We start from the raw sequence: 14,103 nt of genomic DNA, 5'->3' as shown, positions 1-14,103 counted from the left end.
AAGCCAAAATCTCAGTTCATGGTAAATCCCCAAGATACAAAATCCCTAACATAAGCAATTGCTATACATAAAATTCTGCTAGAAATACCTCCTCATACTACTATGGTTAAGAAATAAAATCTTCTAGGATCTTTGTTTCCAGAATCTCAAGTTCCCAGCTGAAATTTATGATTAATTTTCCTCCAGAAAATAGACAGGAAAAATTGAGTACCTTCTGTACTAGTTTCAAGCTAGCACTAACAGTATGATTGCTGTCACTGTTACCTTTTGGCTCCTCATCAGGGGTTAAAAGCTGCTAAAGACCATCTGAGAACCTAAGCACCATTTAAAATACTGTTTCTATTTATTTATTCTATTCAGTTTATAACACTGTTTACACTTATTCACTTCAATTAATTTTTTTTGCCAAAAAACCCAAACTTAATTCAATTTTAACTTTTTAAAATTAAAGGCTGTCTGCTGTAGCATTTGGTTAAGAATTATTAGAAGCTTCCTGTTACTTTGGAATTACTTTTTCTTTAATTCACATTATGTGTTCATGTATACACAGATGTAAAATCACATGCCCAGGGACTTCCCTGGTGGTCCAGTGGTAAAGAATCCGCCTTCCAATTCAGGGGACTTGGGTTCAATCCCTGGTTGGGGAACTAAGATCCCACATGCTGTGGGGCAACTAAGCCCGTGTGCCACAACTACTGAGCTCACATGACGCAAACTGCAGAGTCCACGTGCTCTGGAGCCTATGGGCCACAAGTAGAGAGAAGCCCGCATGCCACAAGGAAAGATCCCACACGCCTCAATGAAGACCCTGCGTGCCACAACTAGGGCCTGACGCAGCCAAAAAAAATAATAAAGAAAATTAATTAATTAATTAAAATCACATGCCCATATGCAAATGTAATATTCATATGGATTATAAAATGTCAAAAATAAATCTATTTGTGAAACAAATCATTAATTAATACATGCACATGTGATTTGTACATATATATATATATATATATATATATATATATATATATATATATATCTCTCTCTCTATCTCAGTCTTGAGAATTTAAAAACAGACACAACTTTTTTGGTCTCAAAAGTTTTTGTCCAATGAGCCAAATGGACCAATTCTGAATATCTGAGCAGACTCATGCTTCCCCATTCCTAGTTCCAACTCCAGGAGGAGCTACCTTCAGTTATTCCTGGCTTTACTTCTTTTAGTAATATCTCAACTCCAAAGAATATACTTTTATCACTATTTCCTCATTTATCAACTTCAGAAATTAGCTATTTACTCCCCATTACGAACACTGAGGATTTAGTCACTTCATTGAAACCCCCAACTCCTCCTAGTTTTTTGTTCTCATGTTATTGTTATTATTATTTGTTGTTGTTGTTGGTACGCGGGCCTATCACTGTTGTGGCCTCTCCCGTTGCGGAGCACAGGCTCCGGACGCGCACGCTCAGCGGCCATGGCTCACAGGCCCAGCCGCTCCGCGGCATGTGGGATCTTCCCAGACCAGGGCATGAACCCGTGTCCCCTGCATTGGCAGGCGGACTCTCAACCACTGCGCCACTAGGGAAGACCTCTCATGTTATTTTTAACTTTTCCCTTGGTCACCCTTGTAACTTTAAATAACATGCCTAAACTTGCTGCATCAACTTTCAAAGGAACCTCTTGCTCCCCACTATGTAAAATGAGAATATTACACTTCATCTCCTTTTTCCTCCAGCTCTCTAATCTCTTTTCCTCCAATTTCTGTCTTAAATGGTCAAGTTTAATAACACATCTTTCAATCCCTATAATTAAATCTTCTGTGTTTCTTCCTTAGGATGTGTCTAAAAGTTGAAAATCGACTTACAGAGTGTATGTATGTATGTGCACACATGTAAACATTACTAATTTCAGAGCGAGGATTACATTTCATTTCTAAAGATCACATGACCCTTGCCACTCATAAGAGAATGTGATTGTTTCCAGCATTAAGGTTAAATGGATTCTCTTCTGACATTCCGTAAGTTCTCAAACATCATGCTGCTTTAAATTTGTTTTATTCTTAGATCGTGACTTTTTCTAACTTTTCTACCACAAGTTTCTAATAAACTTTTTTTTTCTTATTAAGAGAAGACAAATATACCTCTTTAGAGCTGTCACTAGTACTTCTTACCTCCTTACTCACATTATCTATTGTTTGGAATCTATTCCATTTTTCAGAAAGACATTTTTCTTGGGGTTTCAAGGCCTGATGTGTACCTATAGCCCTGGGATTTCTTTTCTCTGGCTTCCACTGTTTCTGGTGTTACACGTTCTTGTATTCTTTCTTGTTGGAGTACACTCTCAAGGAATTTCCTCAGAAAAAAAGGGCATGGAAGATAAATTATCTTACTCTTCCTTTATCCTTGATTGATAGTTTGTTTTCTAAGCTCGAAATCAATTTTCTCTCAGAGCTCCAATGATTTCCAAAGTTGAGTGCTGTTGGTGAGAAGGCGTATGCCTGTCTGGTATTCATTCTTTTGCTTCCTTTTTTGTTCCTCGTCTTAATGATTTATTACAAAGAACCATGTTTTGTCAACAACCCCAAAGCGCTCCCCCCCACTAATCACTATCCTTCCTGCCCCCCAAAGACAATAACTACTTCTGACTTTATTTTTATACTATAATTAAATATATTTATTTGGCTGTGCTGGGTCTTAGCTGCTGCACGCAGGATCTTCAATCTTCATTGCGGCATGCAGGATCTTTTAGTTGTGGCATGTGGGATCTAGCTCCCTGACCAGGGATGGAACCTGGGCCCCCTCCATTGGGAGCATGGAGTCTTAGCCACTGGACTACCAGGGAAGTCCCCTACTGACTTTTATCATAATCACTTCCTTGCTTTTACCAGCTAAACATGTATCTTCAAGCCCCTGCATCATTTATTTTTGCCTGGTTTTTGAAACTGTCTATGTCTGACTTCTTTCACTCAACATTATATTTGTGAGGTACATCCGTTGTTGTGTGAAGCTATAACTCATTCTGTGTCATCGCTATAATATTCCTTTGTTATGATTATATGACATAATGTTGATAGATACATTGGTTGTTTTCAGTTTACAAGCAAAAAACATGGTCATAAACATTCTTGTACATGGTTCTGGGCATGCATTTCTGATGAGTAGATAGCTAAAAGTGGTATTACATATAGTTTATTTTAGTAGATAATGCCAAACTGTTTTCTGAAGTGGTTTGTTCTATCAATTTCTAGGCATTTGATTTTTTTGTCGTATATTGACCCTGTGTCCTGCAAGAGGGCCAAGTTTAACAAAAGGGAGATCACAAGGGAAGGGGTGGGGGGGCACTAATCCAATCACGAGAACCCTTTAGAAGCAGTTTGTTTTGGCTGGTGGGAAGAGGGGAAAGTCAGAGAGATCTGAATCCTGAGAAGGACTAGACATGTTGTTGCCTTTAAGATGGAAGGGGGGTCACGTGAGAAGGAATGTGGGAGCCTCTAGGAGCAGAGTGGCCCCTGGCTGATAGAGAGCAAGGGAATGGAATGGAGACCTCTGACCTACAGCTGCAAGGAACTGGGTTCTGCGAAGAATCTGAACGCACTTGAAAGCAAATTCTTCCCCAGAGCCTCCAGATAAGAGCCCAGTCCAGTGACACCTTGATTTCAGCCTTGTGAAATGCCAAGCAGAGAACCCAGGGAAGCGCACCCAGATTTCTGGCCTACAGAACTATGAAATTATAAATGGTTGTTGTTCTGCTTTAAACCACTAAGTTTATGGTAATTTGTTACGCGGCAATAGAAAACAAATACATCCTCTCTTCCATATTTTTCTACCCTTTTGTCTCCCCAGGCTTCATTCTGGATACTTTTTTCCTCACCTATCTTTCAGATCACAATTCTCTCTTCAGTTATATCTAATATGCTTTTAAACCCACCCATTAACTTCATAATTCAATTACTATGTCTTATAGTTCTATAATTTCTATTTAGTTGTTTTAAGTTTTCATTTTCCACCAAAACTTTTTCATACTGTCTTTTATCATCCGGAACATAACATCATAACTCTTTGGAAGTCTGGATCCAATAATGCCAATAACCCCTGTGGATCTGTTTCTTTTCTCTGTTGTTTGTGCTGGATTTTGTGAATGTTGTCCAATCTCCTTGTGTGACTAGTTATTTCTGATTACGTCTTGCACCTTGAACTTGCAAAACTGTTTGCTATCTAGAAATAATTTGATATCCAGTATGATCTATCTTCCTCCAGGTGGAATTTACATTTATTTCTGCTGGGTACCTGGGGGCACTAGCAATTTGGGCTCACCTCACTTTGGGTTCAGCAAATGAGATGATGTGAAGTTAAGTGGCAGTTCCTGCAAGGGCCAGTTTCTTTTTGGTTCATCCTTACTTCTAGGATGCAGCCCTTTATCGGACCCAGTTAAAGCAAAGGAAGTTCACTAAGCCCCTTTAGAGGGCCCTGGACGCCAAACCCTGTCTCCTATAGCCCCACAAGGCAGTCCAAAGGACTCTAAGTCTCTCAGCTGCCCACTCCAGAATTTTCAAATGCCCTCAAGGGAAAGAACACCCCAAATCCTGGGCTCCTCTTACTAGGCTTCTCCTTCTCCAGATACTGGCCTAATAATTCTTCATTTACTTACTCACTCTCTAGGGGCAAATGCTGAGCATGGGGGTAGGGGTGGGAATGTTGGGAGCCAACTAGCAAAACTGTTTCATAGACACACTTTTAATTAACATCCCTACTTCTAGCCACCCGTTTCATCTTCGTTTTTTGTATCTGGCATCTGTATACTCACAACCTCTTTGGAGTTCTACTATAGATAGGTTCTCTTCTTTGTGGCAAATGTCTTACCTACTTATTCTCACTTCCTCTGCAGAAACTTGTTAAATGCTCTCATATCCACTGATTACTGCTCTCCTGTCTCTTTGTTTAGGTGTCTGATCTTAAATTAGAAGTTCCAAACTATACATTTTAGAGGTGTAACTATAAAGACACAATGATTTGCCCAAGGTCACTAAGAACTACTGCTATGAGGATCTGAGCTGGACTTAGAACTCAGTTCTCCTGAATCATAGCCTTCCTATGCCTTATAGCATATATCTTCTTTATCACAAAAATTTTGTTGTGGACATTATGTTTATTTATATATACTAACAGAAAACAAAACAGTATAAGAACAGGCCAACATTCATGCTTGTACAGAACTAGAGGAAGCAAAAAGGGATAAGAGCTATACCAACCATTTCATGTTAAGGTTGTAACTGTCACTTCTAAGCATTGTCAGATCTAATATTACACTTTTTTTTTAAACACTTCATAAAAGATGCTCAACATTGTTGATTATTAGAGAAATGCAAATCAAAGCTACAATGAGGTACCACCTCATAGCAGTCAGAATGGCCACCATTAAAAAGTCTACAAGGGACTTCCCTGGTGGCACAGTGGTTAGGAATCTGCCTGCCAATGCAGGGGACACGAGTTCGAGCCCTGGTCTGGGAAGATCCCACATGCCGCGGAGCAACTAAGCCCGTGCGCCACAACTACTAAGCCTGCGCTCTAGAGCCCGCAAACCCCAACTACTGAGCCCACCCGCCTACAGCCCATGCTCCACAACAACAGAAGCCACCACAATGAGAAGCCCACACACCACAATGAAGAGCAGCCCCTGCTCGCTGCAACTAGAGAAAGCCCGCATGCAGCAATGAAGACCCAATGCAGCCATAAATAAATAAATAAATTTATATATATATAAAAAGTCTACAAATAACAAATGCTGGAAAGGGTGTGGAGAAAGGGAACCCTCCTACACTGTTGGTGGGAATGTAAGCTGGTACAGCCACTATGGAGAACAGTATGGAGGTTCCTCAAAAAACTAAAAATAGAGCTACCATATGATCCAGCAATCCCACTCCTGGGTATATATAAAGACAAAACTATAATTCAAAAAGATACATGCACCCCTATATTCATAGCAGCACTATTCACAATAGCCAATACATGGAAACAAAGTAAATGTCCATCTACAGATGAAAGGATAAAGAAGATGTGGGACATATATACAATGGAATACTACTCAGCCATAAAAAAGAACGAAATAATGTCATTTGCAGCAACATGGATGGAACGAGATTATCATACTAAGTGAAGTAAGTCAAAAAGAGAAAGACAAATACCATATGATATCACTTATATGTGGAATCTAAAATATGACACAAATGAACCTTTATGAAACAGAAACAGACTCACAGACATAGAGAACAGACTTGCGGTTGCCAAGGGGGAGAGAGGTGGGAGAGGGATGGATTGGGAATTTGGGGTTAGCAGATGCAAACTATTATATGTTAGAATGGATAAATGACAAGATCCTACTGTATAGCACAGGGAACTATATTCAATATTCTACGATAAACCATAATGGAAAAGAATATTTTAAAAAAAGAATGCATGTATACATATAACTGAACCATTTTGCTGTACAGCAAAAATTAACAACATTGTAAATCAACTATATTTCAATTAAAAATTTTTTTAATAAAAGCAGAAAAAAAAAGTTAAGCACTTCGTAGAACTGTTTCATAAAACAAATAGTCCTTACTACTTTGGTTAAACAGCTTGACATTTTAGAAGGAGAGAGAAAAAGTGAATATATATATATATATGAAAGAAATGTACACATATTTTCCCCGTAGAGCTTTAAAACCTTGAATTACTTAATTCTACTAATAACTTAATTTTATAAATACTTCAAATGATAAACATTTTAAAACTTACTTCCTAATTATTTTACTAACAGTTTTAATGAACAACAAAAACATAGAAACAAATAAATCAGATAACTGTAAAAACAATTCAAAATTAGGAGTCAGAATATTTTATTTGGACCCCAGCTCCTCCTTTTAATCCTGTATCAATACCTGCACTTTGGTTTACCTGCACACCTGTCCCTATATCTTTATCAAGCTCTAGTTTAAATAGATGATTAACAAGTTTTGTAAACCATTCATTATTGCTACTATGATATTTTACTTCTCAAAAATGTAAAAACACATGTATATTAGTTTCCTATTGTTGCTATAACAAATTAGCACAGATTTACTGATTTAAGACACAAATTTATTATCTTACAGTTCTGGAGTGTGTGTGTGTGTGTGTGTGTGCACACATGTGCACGTGTGCATCAATCAAACCAATCACATACTCCTTGGTTCGATCAGAGAGAAGGCTCTATTCCAAGCATGAGGTGAGATTATCTGAAGTTCCACAGATAAGTCTCAAAAGATCAGGGATAGTGTCAGGACAGGCACAGAAGAGCAGGGTTTCAGAGGAGACTCCAACCAGGAGATGCAGTGGGGACAAAAGTGATGGGCGTGGGAAAGAACCTGTCATATTTGCAGAGAAGGGACCATTGGAGATAAGAAGTTATCTAAAAGTTAGGGCTTGATGGTGGGTATACTCAAGCCCTTCCATCACTGATGAGGAAGAAAGGAGTCTAACTGGCACCATTCATAGTTTCTTGCTCTATCTACACAGCAGAACAAGGTAAAAGATCCTCTCCTTGAACCGTGTATAAAAAGAACACTTTTCTTTTAAGGACCTTAAAGCATAATGCCAATATCCAAGACTCTGTGCAAAACAGAGCCAGGAAAAAATCCTCTGAAGACATGTGGGGGAAGTATCACAGGAAACATTTCTCTCTTGTCAGTCTGGGACTACCATTGCCTGCACCACCACTGCTGCAGTTCAATGGTACCACAAAGCCTCAAGCCTAGAAGGAAGGTGAGGAGTAGTCACCCACCTTCCCGGCTGAGAGGAAGCCAGCACAGGCTCTGGTAGAAAGTAGCAGTAAAGTAATAATGGAAACCAGGTCTCCAACCATCTAGGCCCAGCTCTCGTGACGGCACCTCCTCTAAAAGCCAAAAGAAAACATCCCAGAAGTCTAAGAATAATTTTCATAATTGCACAAACATTTCTAAAAGAAAGTATCAATAATCTGAATCAAGTTAACTAACCTCTTTTCCATGCATCAGTAAAGTTAACCCAACTAAAAGGTTTTGATCTGGTAATGAATAACTGGCTTGGGTTACAAAGTTAAGTGAATAATTACATCAAAGATCACAAAATAAACTCTAGCTGTGCAAAAGGCTCATTAAGAGCTATTTTAATCAGTTCAAAGACTTCTTTCTTGAGCAGAAAAGCGTGAAACCCAGTTTTTGATCCTTCCTTAAAATCAAAATTCAGGCTATGGAAGTGGGAATTTGCAAGACGTGAAATTTAGGATGGTGTTAAAATTTTAGCCTCTACATGTATGTGAGGTGAAAGTTGCTCATACAAATGTTAATAAAATTGTCATAAAATTATTTAAATGAAAATACTAAGAGTTAAGTGAAAGTACAGTTAAGACTATATCAATATGTAACGTAAGTTACAAGAAAATGACAACATATTTTAATGCATAATATAACATGAAAATATTACATATAATACTATAGTATCGGGTTAAATATCCATTAAAAATGACAAATATCCTTAAGTTAAGGCACCTTTCAGTTTACATTTTTTTTCAAAAAAAATTTTTTTAAGGGGGGATTCACATAAACATAAAATGAACCATTTTAAAGTGAACAATTCAGTAGCATTTAGCACATTCACAGTGTTGTGCAATCACCACCTTTAAGTAACCCCAAAAGATTTTCATCACCCCAAAAGGAAACTCCATACCCATTATGAAGTTGCTCCCCATTCCTCTCTCCCCCTTGCCCTTGTTACCACCAATCTGCATCTTTCTCTATGGATTTACCTACTTTGGATATTTCACATAAATGGACTCATATAATAATACTACCTTTTATGTTTGGCTTCTTTCACTTAGCATGTTTCTGAGGATCATCTATGTTGTAGCATATATCAGTGCTTCATTTTTTTTATGAATAATATTCCATGTATGTATATAACACAGCTTGTGTATCCATTCATTTATTGATGGACATTTGGGCTGTTTCCACCTTTTGGCTATTGAGAATAGTGCTGCTATGAACATTTGTATACAAGTCTTTTTTGAACATCTGTTTTTAATTCTTTTGGGAATATATCTAGGGATATTTACTGGGTCATGTAATAATTCTATGTTTAACTTGTTGAGGAACCGTCAAACTGTTTTCCACAAGTGGCTGCACCATTTTACATTCTCGCTGGCAGTGTATGAGGGTTGTAATTTCTTCACATCCCTGCCAATCTTTGTTATTTTCCATTTTGTTGATTATGACCACCTAGTGGGTATGAAGTAGTACCTCACTGTGGTTTTGATTTGCATTTCCCAAATGGCTAACAATGAGCATCTTTTCATGTGTTTATTGGCCATAAATCTTCTTTGGGGAAATGTCTATTCAAGTCCTTTGCCTGTTTTTTTTTTTTTTTTTTTTAATTGGGTTGTTTGATGAGAACCTACTGTATAGCACAGGGAACTCTACTCAGTGCTCTGTGGTGACCTAAATGAGAAGGAAATCCAAAAAGGAGGGGATATATGTATACGTATAGCTGATTCACTTTGTTATACAGCAGAAACTAACACAACATTGTAAAGCAACTATACTCCAATTAAAAAAAAAAAAAGATGCTTTTACCTAAAAATAAATAAATTGGGTTGTTTGTCTGTTTGCTGTTGAGTTGTAGGAGTTCTTTATATTCTGAATATTAGACTCTTACCAGATACACGATTTGCAAATATTTTCCCATTTGTGGGTTGTTTTTTCACTCTCTTGACAGTGTTCTTTGATACACAAAAATTTTTAATTTTGATAAAGTCCAATTTCTTCTTTTGTTGCTCATGCTTTTGGTGTCATTTCTAAGAATTCAAAGTCATGACGCTTCCCCCTTTGTTTTCTTCTAAGAGTTTTATGGTTTTAACTCTTACATTTAGGTCATCGATCAATTTTGAGTTAACCTTTTACATGATGTGAAGTAGGAGTCCAACTTCATTCTTTTGTATGTGGGTATCCAGTTGTCCCAGCACCATTTGTTGAAGAGACTGTTCTTTCCCCACTGAATAATCTTGGCATCCTTTTTGAAAATCAACTGGCCACAGATGTATGGGTTTATTTCTGGACTCTTACTTAGTCTTTAAAATTCTTTAAAAATTCAGAACTTTCCATCTTATAATTCTACCACTGCTTTTACCAGAGGAGGTTTAGCTTATAACTCTTTATTTGGGAACTTTCATTTCAAAACTAGAATTTTTTTAATGAAAAATATACACCCATAATGAGTAAATTCATTATTAAACATTTCTTTAAAAAACAAAGATAGGAAGTAGGATATGAAAACTGGAAATCAAAACTAATCTCCGAAAAACAGTATTTTTTAAAGTAGCATGTAATTTTATTGTCATTTACCATGCTGTAATGAAGTCATTAATTTTAACTGCAAAACCCTTGTAAGGCTCTCCATTATATAATTAATTATGAATTTCTAGTCAAGCTCTTAATGTGGTTATTACATTAAATGTCCTTGATATCAGTCTTGCTTAATTCCCTATGTCAAATTACCATCCAGTTCCAAATAAGAGATGGGTTATAAATCAAAAGAATATTTTACTGTCTAGAACTTTTTATTAACATCAAAGTATCCTAATATGAACCATCCATTCACTTTAAAACTTTCCTGGCACACTGGATTTAAGTACCAATATAGCATGTTATCAATTGGAAGTTAAGATCACCACTATTTTAGATGCAAGCCAGGCATTCCTTCCAAACAGCCCCTTCCCTCTCATTAGTTTTTCTGGGAATCTCTGAACTACCACCTCCTCTCAGCTTCCAGGGCCTCTAACTACCTAAGCCAAAGAAAACAACTAACTTCCCTGATCACATATCTCTACAACAGAGGATCAATTACTAACCACTGATGCAGATTCTCTAAACTCAACATCTCTAATAAAAATATAAACTCTCCTACCAGACCATCCAAGAGTTCTCTTTTATCTTGAATCCCCTTTACCTACAAGCTGTAATCATTGGGTGTTTAGCTTTACCACAGTTCCTTTTAGATGCAAAGACAATCTTGTTTTTACTAACCAAAAAAAGAAGAAAAGATTTGCCAAAAAACTAAGGGATAAAAAGCTTGGGAAGTGCTGATAACTGTAGTCTAGAAAACATGTGAAAAACTTTACCTTTAGCTGGCCAGTGATGTCGCGGCAGCTGACTGTCTTACCAAGCAAGAGACTAAGGTTCAGGGTCAGACCAACGGTTCTGACGTTCTGGGCTGGACACATAGTTGAAGTGAGACACCAAGGAAGAGACGGCCAGCCCAACCCCTCATACGGCATCCCTTCCTGGTTAATCCATGGGGTGATAATGACACTGACTGGCCTCATCCTGCCAATGAAGGGCAAGGCACTGCAATGACGGCGCCTAGAAATGAATAGGAGTGATTGGGAATAAAAGGGGGAGGGGGGAAAGGTGGCCAGGATGAAGAAATGAATAAAACTCCAAATTTCTGTTACAACTCACTGTCATACCTATTACTCTAATATCATAATGACAGGGGGAATGGAAAAGAAAAAAAAGAGAAAAGAAACAAAAAAGAAAAATTGCTACCTATTTAAATTTATGCAGCATTCTAAGAATTTGAGCTTGTATCCTACAATCTGACTATATGTAACTAAAGCAAGAGGTTGATTCAATTTAGCTTATAAACCTATAGCAAAGAAAAGGGTATTTTTATCATCAGTGTTTCTAAATTCTGACGACTTAGATCTATTAAGTTTTTATTACAACAAAAACTCAATCTACACTACTGAAACAGACCATACTTACCAGACAATTCCTTGGGCTCCAGAACCAATTGGTTTCAACTGCTGGTAACGTTTTAGGACAGTGAAAGTTGAATCTGCCACTTGTACACTGTAAAACTGACTATCACATTTACTGTCACTCATGATGTAGTGTCATATAATATTCCGAAGAGCTGGTACAGTCGTCAGATTCCTTGAAAGAGAAACAGAATGAACATGGATTCTTACTGAAATTATACATGCATAGCTCACTTAATAGTGTTTCAAATTCATTGGTATATAAGACAATGTGGCTGTAAGTTGGTAAACTGAGTTAGACCAAGTTCTGAACTTAAGCAACATGCAAAAAATGCAGACATTTTAATGGTACAAGATTATCATGAAAGGAAGGAATTCTGAGACCCTGCATGACCACATCTTAAGGGATTGGATTAGGAAATAACCACCTTTGGAGAAAAGAATTTGTACATTTTTATTAGCCATGACAAGACTACATCACTATGTGATTCCCATCAGCTTGCTTCCTGTGGGACCAGATTACACCGTGCTGTCTCAACCAGATATGGAGTCACTCTGGAGATGCTGCAAAATGAACGTCTACAATTCATTCATGCAGAAAAACAAATGGACCAGTCTTCTGCTGTGTCCACAAATTCAGGTTAAAGTGACGAACTAGAAAGCAAGTCCGATGCCAAAGTGATTGTAAAAGTGGTAAGTTAAAGAACAACGGGGTGTTGGAGGCCTGGTGACACCTGTGTGTGCCGTGGATGCTTGTGAGTGCGCTCCTACCTTGTGAGGTGGTCCCGGAGCCGGCCTACATTCCCTAAATGCTACATCACTAGTGGGCTTCAATACAGACAGCCATAGATGGAGAACTCTGTCATAAGCTACAGTCAATAACATGGACACTATGTTATCCACGAGGCATGAATATAAACTGGAAGCCCCAAAGCAGCCTTTCTGTGGTTTAGATAGTAGGCTGAGATTCCTACGCTGCAGGAGCCTCTATGATTTTATACAGAAAACAAAGCAAACAGAAATCGGCAGGCAGCTACCTTTACTCCGTTCCCTGGCTCTTGTCTGATAATGTTTATTCAAAAGTTAGCAAGCTATTTATATTGGTCATTTCTTAAAAATTAAAAAGCCAACAATAAAATCATTTAGGTAAATATTCTACACTGCTTACAAACACAGAATTTAAATTTTATTCTACAGCTTCCCCAAATTCCTGCTTGTTTGTTCTAACACCTAATATTTAATATCTACCCACTGAGTTTTTGGAGTGATGATATGTGTTTCAACACAATGATGTCTAGGACTTCCATTAAACATGGAAATTGATTAACAACAAGACTGAACAAAGAATTTAAATCAAATGAATAGTTTCTCCAACTGACTGTTGCTTCATGTTTTACCATTCTCAGGGCAGTGGCTGAGGCACAGCTGGTAGGCACAGCAGCCATTTTGACCAAGAGCCATTGCACACTGGCTGGGGATTGCGTCTGGGAGGCCAGCGTTGCACTAGATAAACTAACACACTGCTCACAACAACCGACAGGAATTATCAGCCCTGTGTTACACTGGAGTGACCCAAGGCTTAGTGAGCTGGCCAAGCCATGCTGCTGTGAGAAGGGGGCCCTAAGCTCTAGGAGGGGAGGGATAGGTCTGTCTTGTTCATGGTGGCACCCTGTACTCCCAGGACAGGAGGACAGGGAGGGCCTGGCCCCTGGGACAGAGTGACCATTCAATATACCTCTGCTGATCAGACCCATAACACTGCAGCTAATGATTCCCTCACGATGCTGCTCTATTTTACTGACATCTGAAGGAGCATCTTTTTCTTAATTTATTTATAGTTTTTAAGAGGCCGAGACAATTCATCTCAACATTTACGGGGTACCTTTGTACAAGAAAGTGATAAATAATATAGAAGACATATATCAAGATCAAACAGGTATTGGTCTTGAAGCAGCCCCTACTTCACTATTTGGGGGAGAAGTGTGAGGAATGAGTCTATTATCTACATTGTAATATAAGTTATAAAGAGGTAAGGGCCATAAGCAAAATAGAAACAAAGCTGAAAGGCAAAAGAGGTCCTACCCACAAGCAGGGGTGCAGAAAACAAGAAGAGCTTCATGGAGGAGGTGGCATTTGCCCTGGATAGTTTTGCCAGAGACAGAGTAGAAGCACAGAACTCAAACTGACTGTGCTCAGACATGGTGAATTGCTCAGCTTGACTAGTGGAGTAAAAATGCAAAGGATCAGAGACAGACTCAGCGAGAAGGCAGGAGCCACTACAACCTGCTATTTCTTGGCCA

At 38.2% G+C, this 14,103-nt stretch overlaps 1 protein-coding gene across 4 annotated transcripts in view; it reads right to left on the bottom strand.

Moving 5' to 3' along the window:
- The window catches only part of MAPK9 (mitogen-activated protein kinase 9), a 58,359-nt gene that overhangs the window by 28,696 nt on the left and 15,560 nt on the right, over window positions 1-14,103 (bottom strand). For all 4 annotated transcript variants that reach the window (XM_060144392.1, XM_060144395.1, XM_060144397.1 and 1 more), the window contains one exon: window positions 11,808-11,978. In XM_060144392.1, the coding sequence (XP_060000375.1) occupies window positions 11,808-11,929 (122 nt within the window). In that variant the 5' untranslated portion in view covers window positions 11,930-11,978. The remainder of the gene's footprint in view (window positions 1-11,807; window positions 11,979-14,103) is intronic.

Source organism: Lagenorhynchus albirostris, chromosome 3, assembly GCF_949774975.1.
Source record: "Lagenorhynchus albirostris chromosome 3, mLagAlb1.1, whole genome shotgun sequence".
NCBI classification, from domain to species: Eukaryota; Metazoa; Chordata; class Mammalia; order Artiodactyla; family Delphinidae; genus Lagenorhynchus; species Lagenorhynchus albirostris.
Note: the sequence above shows the minus strand (reverse complement) of the source record. Positions and strands in the feature narration are given on the sequence as shown.